General features: G+C 40.0%; 1 protein-coding gene across 3 annotated transcripts in view; it reads left to right on the top strand.

Moving 5' to 3' along the window:
• srbd1 (S1 RNA binding domain 1) overlaps positions 1-3,567 on the top strand; it is a 50,655-nt gene extending 47,088 nt beyond the window's left edge. For 2 of the 3 annotated variants that reach the window (XM_008428735.1, XM_017309193.1), the window contains exon 21: positions 1,348-2,124. In XM_008428735.1, coding sequence (XP_008426957.1) covers positions 1,348-1,640 — 293 coding nt within the window. In that variant the 3' untranslated portion in view covers positions 1,641-2,124. Of the gene's footprint in view, positions 1-1,347; positions 2,125-3,237 lie in introns of those variants that run through there. The other variant, XM_008428736.2, reaches the window with a different exon arrangement.
• The last annotated feature ends 9,052 nt before the right edge of the window (positions 3,568-12,619 follow it).

The raw sequence follows: 12,619 nt of genomic DNA on the forward strand, positions 1-12,619 counted from the left end.
AAAAAAAGGGAACACTTAAACACTTAAGTGAACACTTAAGTGTTCCCTTTATTTATGTTTTTAAAAAAAGATCTGAATAAATAATGTTAGTTTGAACTTTGTGTTAGTCCACTTCACACAGTAAATGTTTTTATTTTTTATTATTATTATCTGAAACTGTCACAAACTGAGCAGGACTTTCTCCCAGCAGTTCAAAATCTTGTGCACAAAACCTCAATTCTGGGCACAGAAACCTCTATGTTGGATCGTACAAAAGTTGATTGTCACTTTTCTGCAATCTAGCCGTCAGAGTAACTTCTGCTAGTCTCTCATCTTTCTGTCGTAATGTCTTTTACAGCTCCCCACCAGCTAACAGAAAATCAAAAGCCGTATTTGTCCTCCTTTGTGAATGTTTTGCTAGTTATAACACACACTGACTGACTTTTCTAGCCTGGACTATAATAGCCTTGTCTTGGCAGCGTAACTTGATAGGTTCTGACAGTGCTGCGGCTTCCTCTCTGCAACCCGACAGTCCAGTCGGTGTCTTTCTGACAGCGTGTGATGGGTCCAGCAGACTCTGCTGCTGGACGGAGTGCGCGGCGAGCGCAAACGCAGAAAAAGCTGTTTTTCTGCTTAGCTTCAGGCCCTTGAGTTCAGGCACACATAAACAACCTCCGATTTAGTCCTGCTGTTACTCAATTTAAAAAAAAAAAAAAGAAAAAAAAAAGGATCTAAATATTATTTTACACTCAGATCGTGAGAAATAAATAGTAGGTGAGTTGTTTCAAAGGCATTTATTGCAACACGCAATAAAAACGCAAATACTTTCATGTTTTTTAGCTATGGATTTGGATTTGTCCGGCCACTTAGCATCGGCCAACTCTCCAGAAAAAAAAAGAAAAATTAAGGAGCGCAACTCAGAGGTTCACTCTGGGGTTGGCCCTATTCGGTTGCAGTACACTTTGCTTGGCCTCCTAGCCAGAGCTCAGCTGAATAAACAGATGGGCTGAAGCTACCGCATAAAATCAGGGGTTTGAGGGAGAATAATTGTACCGGCTATTTCCTGGATCGCAAGCCCTCGTTGTTTGTGTTAATGATACCAAAAGGAAAACAGATCCTATGCGCTGGCCCGGTGGAAAGTACGGATAAACAGAATGCTGAGAAATGTGGAAGTGTTGCATGTAGACACAGGTGTTGGGTTACCCCTGGTATTGTGTGGTATCTATTATTTTTCTTCATTCCCTGCCCTCCCCTCCATCCTGGCTGGTCACACAGTGTGACCAGCCGCTACACTTATCTGGGCCCCGTCTCCTTACAAGTGTGCCAGCTTTTCTGCATCCTCTCCTTTGACTTCCTTCTTTTTGGCAGATTTTGGGCCGGCGGACTTTAAGCGGGGCATCGTGTCGATGAGCGATCTGCGGGTCGGTGCCGTGCTCACAGGTCGAGTGGACAACACGGCTCTGTTTGGAGCTTTCGTCGACATCGGCGTCGGCCGCGCCGGCCTCATCCATAAGAGCCGCATTACCCTAGACAAGCTGCCCACCAGTCAGCGCCGCCGCAGCCTGGCGCTAGGCCCCGGGGAGCGGGTGGAGGTCCGGGTCCTCAACATCGACGCTCAGAGGGGACGCATCGGGCTGGACCTGATTAGGGTCCTCCAGTAGATTCAGCGGTTCCTTTCAAGAATACTCCACACTCGGACTGTGCCTGTCACTTGAAGTTACACACAAACCAGTGTGAGAGACAAACTATCTCCAGATGTTTACAGAAACGTTGAACACAAAGTGGTTTGCTGCTTCTGAGTAGAGCTAATATGTATTATTTATGAGAACGGTTCGGGATGTTTTACAATCGTTACATATTTCAGAGCCTGTCGGTGGCGGCTGTGATGCTCAGTGGTTGATAATTCAGCACAAGTTTAGCTAAATAAACTGAGTCAGATGACAGATGAAATTTGTAATTAGTGCATTAGCTGTGATGCTAATAGTGTCATACTTGAACTAAATTGGTATACGTTTACTAAATATGATGATGCTTGAGTGTTAGTATTCACAAACTCACACGGAACAAAAACATTTTGTCTTGCCTCCTTTTTTTTGTTTAGATTTGTACAACTCTTAGTAATTAGCCAATAAATATTTCTCTCCATCCCTGTTGACCGTTTCTGATCTTCCTCACCATTCAGTGCTGATTAGATTTTTAAAATGGAGTTGAGTTGAAGTTTACGTGTCCTTACATGGCCATTGACATCACATTGTTTTGGGGCTTTTCTTTGTGTGTTTTGAAATATGGATTCAGCTTCAACTTCACTGAGATTTAAAAACAAAAATCAGGTGAACCAGTTTGAACCGATCCAAGATTTTCTCTCCCCAAACATGGTAAAAAAAAAAAAAAACTAGACATAAAAGTTCAAATATCTACTGCATTAGCGAGTTGTTCCATGACCACAGCTTTTGGCTTAATTACGGTTGAATATTTGAACGCTGCTCTTGTTAGATTTTTTTTTTTTTTTAATTAGCCGGTTCCATAGCTTTTAAACAAGTTTGGATAATTTGGAAGAGCAACAGGTTAATAGGGTTGAGTTGGTTTGAAACAACAAAACTTAAGTTGAACTGATGAAAATTTATGTGATGCAGCAAAAAAAAAAAAAAAAATTGTTTTTTGGTCCAAGTTTTGATTACAGAAAAAGAGAAAAATATGTAAAGATAAAATAGGTGGGGGCATGTGGCTTTGATTGAGCGGGTGGAGGGAGGAGGATGCATCACAGAAGACGATGCTGCTTCTGACTCTCTGACTGTAGCGAAGCCTGAAGGCTTTTTAGGCAACATCCCAGACACAATTATCCTCTGATACACAAACGCCCTAATCAGCTGCTTCAAAATTAATCCCAGACTCCCTATCCACATGATCTAATTTCTTTGTTTTTATGAAACCAGAATAAGAAGAAAAAAAAAGAAAGAAAGAAAACAGAAAATATGATTCTGGGTAAGCCTTAGGTATTCTTTGCCAAACATTACAGCGAATGCGCAGTACCTCACTGTTTATGCTCATCATCTTCCTTTGGGCAAACAAATGGAATATATTTGAGATGCACAAACACAAAGAAATATACAATCGCTTCTACTGTTTTAAGTCAAAAAATCTGAGGAGATTTGTGTGTCATTTCAGTTGTAAACTGCTTTTTAAAACTTTTTGTTTTGTTTTGTTTTTCTCTCAGATTTAATAATACCTCTCCTTGGCTTTCTGTTATCTTTTTTCCAGACACCGTAGCTTAAGAGCTCCCAGTGTTGTTGTTTTGGGGGAAACGTGGGTGTTTGTCCATGTCCACACAGCTTCCCTCAGCACCATTCCTGCTTCCTCCCTCTACCAAACGTGAGCCCACAGACGTGACAGGCAATCTGGTAGCCAGCTACCGCTGCCCCTCGGCGTTTTTGTCAAACACTTTTCCAGTAATGAGCCGGTGATAAGAAGCAGACTGACTGCAGGAGGAGTTTTGTATCTGTCTGCTATCCACTGCTCCCTTTTGGCTCACGGCCTCTGCAGCGTGAGCTCAGGTGCGCTCTGAAGTTTTAGATAACATTTTTTAAACAAACTGATGGGTAAGCAAAAAATATTCAATAAACCCTGCCTCTCGACTTCTCGTGAAGCACACTGGCTCTTTAGAGTTTTCCGAATGTTACGTTGTTGAAACGAGACAAACATCCCGAACTCCAATTCGGGGCTCCCAGCTGACTTTTCTGTTAAGTCCCAGCGTCAGAGTCGTGGAGTAGAAACCATTTCACCTCTTTACACAAAGAGAAAACTTCCCACGGCTGGCGACTGCATCCTGCTACGCAGTCAGTGGAGAAAATAGCTTGTGCTGTTGATCCTGCATTTACCAGACTAGTTCTTAAAGCAACACAAAGTAAATATCTAAAACTATTTTTTTTAAGAAATTCTCTTAAAATATTTGGATATAAAAAAAAAATCTGGAAATTAAATTAAAACATAGAGTATATGAATTTAGCTTAAGAAAAGTTGGTGGTAGTCCTCTATCTACAAAATATATTAGAAGCAAATGACTCATTTGCCAGAATTAGAAACATTTTTAGACTTTCAGAGTAAAAGTCTAAAGTTAAATGACATCAATTGATCACCAAAGTGTATTTTTTAACAGACGTTTTAATCCTGTGAATGTTTTAGTCCTGTAGACAAACAGTGTTTAGTTCACCATTACGTCTAATCTTTGAGCGGAGCTCCACTGGGATGTTGGTTGGACGTGTTTGTTTCAGAATGTCATTGTAAGACAAGTTTTCTCATGTGTAGTTTAATTTTGGTAATATTTCTTTCATTAAAGCAACATCATTCTTCCATGATTCATCTAATTAGAAAAATTATAGACGTACTTTATTCCCGATAACTTAACAGTAACTGAAAAAATATATATATTATTGACATGTATGTTGAAGTTGTAACAAAGGACTTTTAACTATTTCACAAATTTGTGTGATTTGTGAAATTCAAAGTGGTGTTAATTACACTAACTATAAGTTATGGTTAGCTACAATAACAATAGTAACATTTTAGACTTTCATGGTGAGCGTAATGTAGTGAAGAGCTAAGATAACTGTGTCTCTGTGGGTAGAGTAGTTTTCTTGTGATCGGGAGGTTGTAGGTTCGATTCCAGCTTCCTTCTGCTTAACTTAACCCCAAATTACCTACCGATCTGTATTTCTGTGCAAATGGACGAATGTGACTCTCTTATAAAGTGCAGAATGATTGGAAAAGCACTAGATAAGTTCAGTCCATTTATATTTATCTTTCTCAAAATAAATAGTGCCACATATTCATATGAAATATATTTAACCAAAGCATTTTTTAAAAAGTGCACTTATTTTTTATTTTGATATAAGTTTCCAGGATCAATCAACAAATACGATGAAAGGCAGAGGCCCATTTCTCTGAGCCACTCTTCAAATATCATGTCCAACCAAACATGATGATATTCAAGAAATGCAGAAATGTGCTGATTGTCATGAATCAGGAAGTCGCTGCAAAAAAATAACTGCTCCTCTAATTTAGCCATTATGTATAGTCAGTGTAACAAATAAGGAGATTCAAATAGCTAAACTATGATAAATAAAACTGCATGAAGACCTCAGTTTATCTCACCATACCCCTAAAAAAATCTAAATAAAACCTCTAGTAGGTTTTACTTCTTCAACAGAGAGCTTCATTTCAGGGTCATTTCACGCTGCTGCAAATCAAATTTAAGGTTATCTAATACATACTGAATTTGAGAGGTCTGATCCCCCCCAACCCCCCAAATGTAAAACCAAATTTTGTGATTTCCTATTCTTATTATTTAAATCTCTATTTATACCCTAGATGCTCAATAAAAAGAAGCAGAGGATGACATAATATGAGAAACATTGGCGCTGCTCTTACATATGTGAACGCACATACTGTAAGTGGTACAACCTACAAGAGAGATTTAATGAGAAAACCACAACCAACATGCCCTGCCTCATTTGTTAAACTTGACAGAAAACTTCAGGCAAATTTAAAATAAAAAAAATTTTTTAAAAACCCCGGCCGTACGACTTATTTTCCAGTGTTAGGTGACACGGTGAGGAATTCCAGACAGCCAGCGGGGTGAGAAAGATTTTGGCTTTTGACATTGCGAGTGAAAAACAGGAGTAAAGCAGACAGAGGTGTGCGGGAGAGATGGATGAATGGAGTTTGGGGAAAGAAGGATGGAATGAGACAGGAAATGAAAGGCTTTCTCCGGTTTCACTCCCTGTGACCTCATCAGTGTGATCATGGGTTTTATGAGCTCTCCCTCTCGACGCCCACACACCACCTTACACGTGCCAGGACACACACACACACACACACACACACACACACACACACACACACACACACAGTCAAAGTCACACAGGTTTCGGGCCCCGTATTTTATTCCCTGGCATTGAGAAACACACGGTACATATGTTTTTGTCTCTGTCTGTTCACTTTCTCGCCCTCTTCCTGTCAACCTCTCACGTATTTTATCACAGGCCAATATCCCCAAGAAGCCGATACAAAAGGAAAGAGAAGAAAAACTTGAGTTTTTTTTTTTTTTTTTCAATTATAGGATGTCTGACCCTGTTTAGAAAAGTTTAAATTTTTTCATTATCAACCACAAAAAACATGTTTGTTTTTTTTTTGTTTTTTTTTTTAATGGTTTTATACCAGGCATTTTAGAGCATGCTGTAAATATGGCCCCATGGGGACCACATGATGTTTATTTACATTGGAATGCACTGGTAAAAAGGATCAATTAAAAATAATTATGAAGTCTTTGATCGCAAAAACAAATCTCTGGTGATCACCTAGACCTCGTTTCATCTCACCGAATGACCGAAATGACCATAAACTACAACGTTCTGGATTTCTGGCTGCTCGGTCAGCTTAGTCTTCCCTGTTTTATGGCTGACACCCCCACGCTCATGTGTCCACAGCACATCATTAGCATTCACATAGTCACTCTGGATCTACAGTGTGTGTCCAGAAAATATTGACACTTTCCTTGATGCTACAGCCTTGATACAGTTTGGAAACCTAAAGCATGACCCTATAACAGCACTTCTTCTTATGGGGCCCGTGCTTTGGGCACCATAAGAAGCAGTGGGTCCTCATAATGTAGATATTTGTTGGAAAAAATGGGCCTTACATGGTGAGAAATGCTCACACAAACACAGGTGTTTGCTCAGGGGTGGATTCAGTCGTTTGCAGAGCCACTTGCCCCTAAATCGTATTAATCAGTACCATGTGTTTTTCTGTCATGTTGTTGTCAAATGTGCATATCTCTTGTTTTTTTTTTCTCTCTTTCTGCAGGTGTAGAAGCAGACTTCTAGGTTGTTTTTTCTCATATTCTCTCCTCTTTTCCTAATCCGTCTTTCCCTTTCAACTTGTTTACCCGACCTCTTACTTGCCTTTTTCTCTTTTTTTTCTCAAGTGGAGCATCACAGCAAAAGCCATAATCTAGATAGTAAATCTGTTTTCGTGTTGAGTGCCAAGGAGACGCCTTGGCACTCTGACAACGTTTCCACACTGCAAGAGAGGACTTGTTAAAAAAAAAAAAAGTGTAAATGTTTGGTGAGTATGAACACTTTTGCGATCCACTGTGCAAAAAAAAAAAAAAAAAGAAAAGCTCATGTTAAGACTTTTTTTAAAGTTGGTTACCATCACACAATTACATCTTTAAAAATTACAAGACTTATTTATCAAAATGAAAGATTGTAACACATCTCCACTGTGTCTCTATGAAGCAGAAATTCAATGCTCAGATATGACTCGTGTGAAATTTGAACAGCAGCCACCATAGTCATTAATGCCACTGCAGCCCAGCTGCTACTGTTTGAAGGATGTACTAACATCTAGTAGCAGCTTATGCAGACCGCTGAGGGCAAGCAAAGGATTAGCTAGATTTGGCAGTTGCTTGTTTAGCTGCATGTCCCGACAAACCATTAATAGTTGGACCTCGTGCTCTTGTCAGTGGCAGTAGCACACATGGAGGTAATTTCCTCAAAAACAGATTACACACGGAGCGAGGCGGAAAAAGAAGGTCTTTCTCGACGTGGATTAAAAACGGCGTTAAAATCGTAAGGGCGTGGTTCACTTTGGAGAAAACACAGATGAGACAGAAAGGATTCCCATGGCAGCTGGATGTGTTGAGGAACTTTTAGATGTTTTTTTCTTTTCTTGTTGTTGTTGATATTTTTGTGACGTTTTTGTTGGTTTTCAAGCTAAAAATTGTTACGTTTAAAAAGAAAATTCCATAAATCGATTAGTTGGTACGGAAGACATTCAGCCTTTTATCTACAAGGTTTCTTAAAAGATTGTTTTCTTAAAAGATTTTATCGTTACACTGTAACGGTAAAATCCTGGCATCCACAGCTGCCATTATTTTACCATAAATTTGAGATGCTGCATAAATACACATTTCTTTTTGTTCTCCTCACTGACACGCTACATCAGATAAAACTTTACATCCTTGGGATCGACTTCCAGATGCCCGAAGGTGCTACGTTCATCTGTCCAAACAGCTGTATGCAAATGTAATTGTCACGGGAATGCCATGCCATTATGCCGAACAGGAAGGAGGCAGGTTCTCTGTCCCAGGCAGTGACATGTTTTGGTGGGAAATGTGAAGATCCACCCAGCGACAAAAATAAAATCGACCTTTGGAGAAGACTGAATGAAGCTGATAAGAGTTTCATTGTCCACAATGAGCCCTGTGCTGACATGAACTGAAGGGCCACTCAGTGAGGAAGAAGCCATGACTCCAAATGCCTCATTGCAGATGGGTTTTACTAATTCAAAGAGCTTATTTTCTGTTTATAAATGCCAAAATAGCAAATGGTTGTTGTTTCTTCCTTCTGAATTTATTTTTAGTTTAAAAAAAAAATCATAGATTTAAAAAAATAATAATAATAAAATCAATATATCTTACATGTTTGTTTTTTCTCATCATCAGTCAGAAACAAAGTCAATGTCTTAGGAAAAGCTCACTAATAGACCACGTGTTTGTTTTTTACTCCAATATTTGTCTTTGCATGGAAAATATGTCAGGTCTGCTTTTTTTTTTTTTTTTGCTTTTGCTTTTTAGTAATTTATCGAAGGCTACTTCTCATATAAAAAATTGCTTGAGGTTTGCGAAAGAAAAAGAATGCCCTCCATCTAACTCACATGTGGATTCATTCCAGTGAAACCTAAGAATGTAATTAAACATAATGAAGATCTATGCAGAACTGAATAGCCTGTGAGGGCTGAAAAGAGGGACAGGAAGGGCCTAAAACCAGCCAGAGAAGGAGAGGTGTAGATTTAGGAATTGTCTTGTTAGTGTGTGTGTGTGTGTGTGTGTCCACCTCTGCTGCCTGTGGAAAAACCCAATGGCTTAGTGTGGTTTCCTGGGAATACACTTCCTCTCTGCTCCATCTGTTCCACCACACATCACCCAATCAATTGCTAACCTGATACCTATGCCGTTCACCCGGCCAGCCAATTGCAGGAGCCGCCGGTGGTCATGTGATACTCCAGAGACAGTTGGCAGCCCATTTGTAATGTACAGTTAACTGTATAATGGTATTTCTGCTCCACTGGAAACCACTAGATTGTGTGCGTGTGCGTGCGTGTGTGTGTGTGTGCGTGCGTGCGTGCGTGTGCGTGTGTGTGTGCGTGCGTGCGTGTCTGTGCTTTCCTGTGTTGATCTTACTTTCTTAAAGGGGGCGAAAACCTCTCACAGTTCACGCTTTGTGTGTCCGTTTAAGTTTTGTTTACATTTACTGTTTTTGTTTGGTACAGATAAATAACTGTTTTATTGAGCAGTGTTCATCGAAATATTTCCGTACGCCTTCTTTTTTGTGTTCAACAATAATTAAGTGTAAACTGTATAACACTTTATTTGAAGGGGTTTGATAGCCATGATGCTCTCATGAACATGGTGGAGTCTTCATGAATGTCTACGACTTTTGTCATGAAGTGTTGTTCAGTAAATAACGACACGTTTGATGCAACTTTGCGTTAAAAAGTTAAAGATAAAAAACTGCAACGAGTCACCGAAATCAAAACAGCTCAGGTGAAACGTACAGATAAACAGAGAGGAATAATGGCAGTCATCTTTCAGATTCCAGTTAAACACTTTCCTAAACCTAGTTTTAATAGTATTGAATTATAAGGTACCGTTTCAGCAGTTCAGTAAAATATAAGGATGGATGAATAGATTTTGTAAAGCCTTGAAAAGTCTACCTGCTAGTTATCTTTCAAGATTCAGTTGAAAATAATTAGCACTCATGTGTAAAGAAATGTTCCTAGTTGTAAACCAAAAACATCTTCAGATTTGAACTTACAGTTTCCCTAACATTTCATCCGTATTAATGTTCAAAACATTGTCATTTATTTCTCTAGGACCGTCTGACTCGACATATTCAGCTTTAAAAAAACTCTTCTGGAAACGTTCATCTCATTGTGGATCTCTGGAACAAGGTATTAGCTGGCGAGGCTAAGCTCAGCTTGCTTTCTCTCCGTTTTGATATATCTTAATACCCCATGCTCTCTTCATGGTTACAATTATTTGTTTATGGTGAAAACGTGCCAAAAGAATGGATTTCTTTCATAAACTAACAACTTTGCTTGGAATTAATGAACGACGGTGTTGAAGCAGACTGCTACGTTTTGGCTGAGCTCGCCATAAAAACAAAGTGTGAACTGAATCTGGATTCACTCGCAGTTTGATCTCAATCCAGATTGGAGTCCAAAACTTTGAGAACCGGTGCTCTAAAATAAGATGGCATGAAATATTTGTTCTGGTAATTTCGTCAAGAGCCAGTTGAAATCAAGGAGGTAGAACGTGTGTGCGTGTTCGTGTGTGTGTGTGTGTGTGTGTGTGTGACATAGAGGTATGCCAGCGAGCGTATTGGTCTTCGCAGGTCTGCGTGTGTATGTGCACCGCTGACAGAAAACAGAATAGAGAGCGGCAGGCCAGCCTCGCCGGAGCTGCCAGGATCCGCCACACAAATTCTAACAGCATCATTATTAAAACTTTAGTGAGAGGCCATCCTGATTTGGAGCCAGTTTCAGACCCACCACCCAGCATAAATCTACTCCAGAAATCTCCGCTTCTGTCTGGCCAGCTGGCAGCCGCACAAAAGGGATTGAAAAGAGGAGAAAAATCAATCTGCCTACTTCTCTACACCCCTCATTTGTGCTTTTCTGCTGGGAGACTAAAGCTCACGATCGTCTCCACAGTCTCTCATTTGGAGCTTCGATCAGACTCGGTGCATCTTTAAGCGAGGGTCAGACGTCGGGGTCGTTATCGTAAACAAGCAGCTGTTCTTAATAACTCGCCTGGTAAAATAAAGGTTCGATAAATATGACTCAACAGGCGATTTAAGGTATTTTATCAAAACGTTCTGCTGTTGGAGGGACTTGTCCAAATGTTTTGGGAAGGATGCAAATACTGTCATTTGTGTCTTTGCCGTTTTAATGTGAAAACTCAAAATTTTGCTTCTGCAATTCGCAGTTGTTGAACGGTGAATATGAATCCCTGAGCCGAATCCTGACTGCTGGTGACCTTGACCTGGTTTTATTGATGCTTGGAGTTCATTTCAGTTTGAGGATTTCTGCTCATCCACGAGACTTGACCACGGGTTCTCACTGGAGAATGGCACAAAAATGGAAACATCGTGATCCTTAAACCTCAAGTTTAGTTGTTTTTTTTTTTTCTTTAATTATTGGAAGCTTTTTGGAGATCCTCTTACTGTAACCAGACAAAGTCAACGCACACGTGTCTTTCTGACATGCAACCCGTCTAACTTTAGCGTACGCTTTCCCGGTCGCTGTTCAGCATTCATGTCACGTCTGTCACTCAATCACTGTATCCTGTACCCACCTTTGGCATCGCAAATGATTAATATATGATCAACTCTTCTGTTCCTACTTGGGTAGTTGTCAGCCTGTTCAAGATATTTCTAGTAGTTAGCTCACAAACTAAATCCTCTCGTTCTCTAAGAGGATATCCGTCTTTTAGCAAGATGTTAAAATCATTTAAATGGAACCTGCGACCTGCTGTTGCTTTTGCAGCAACAAGTAGAAGCCGGCAGTGGCATGATCACACACCCACACACATTTTTAGACGTTAAAACACGATTCTCAAACCGATTCTACCGGTTGCAGAGTAACGTTGTTCCCAAACTTCGCCCCAGTTGGTTTTTGATGAACTCCGGGGTGTGAGGTTCACGGTATTGGAATGAGTGGCTTGAAGTCGGTCGTCTCAGTTTGCACATTTTTGCAGAGCTCATTTCGCGGTGCTTTCATTTAATTGGCCGAGTACGTTGTCCCTGTCTCCCTTTGTTTCATTTTCTCATCATTCATCCTGCATGTATTTACCAAAGACACAGAGACTAAGTGTCTGGTTTAAGCAAAGTGGCACACGCTCATTTGCAGCCTCGCCTACAAAAACATCTGGTCTTAACCTGCAGCTAAAAACAGACGGCTTCTATTTTCCTCCCTCATTTATTTATTTGTAGGTGTGCAGATACATTCTCTTCACCTAAATGCTCAAGATAAGGTGGCTCTTTGATTAGGAATCCACATTAAGATTAATTGGATTATGGTGCTTTTTTTTTCTGAAATTATTTATTCTTCTCAATTCTTCACACAAAACAGGGAGGGAAGCTTAAAGTAACACACTGACCTTAACAGTCATGTTTTTGGATTGTTGGGTGGAGGCCAGAGTACCCGAGGGAATCCTTGCATGTTTGGGGAGAACATGCTACTCCATGTCGAAAGACCCCAGGCTGGGATTTAAACCCGAAACCTTCCTGCTGCAAGGCAACTGTGCTAACCACAGCGCCCTGGATAATTCTAGCATATATCAAAATGAAGCGAGAATGAAAATGAACTGTCATGTGAACATGAATCTAACCAAAATGGGGGAAAAAAAAAAAAGAAAAATGAAAACCCAGAAGTGTTAACTGAGCTGTAACTCGCATTATTAATACATCTAAAAGAAGTTTGAAAAAATAAATAAATAAAAGGTTCTGTGAGCCAACTCTGCTTTGAATGAATCCAGTTGCACTCACTGCGGTCACATCTCTAGTTGGAGGAGAGAAAAAAA

Source organism: Poecilia reticulata, linkage group LG15 (assembly GCF_000633615.1).
Source record: "Poecilia reticulata strain Guanapo linkage group LG15, Guppy_female_1.0+MT, whole genome shotgun sequence".
Taxonomy (NCBI): domain Eukaryota; kingdom Metazoa; phylum Chordata; class Actinopteri; order Cyprinodontiformes; family Poeciliidae; genus Poecilia; species Poecilia reticulata.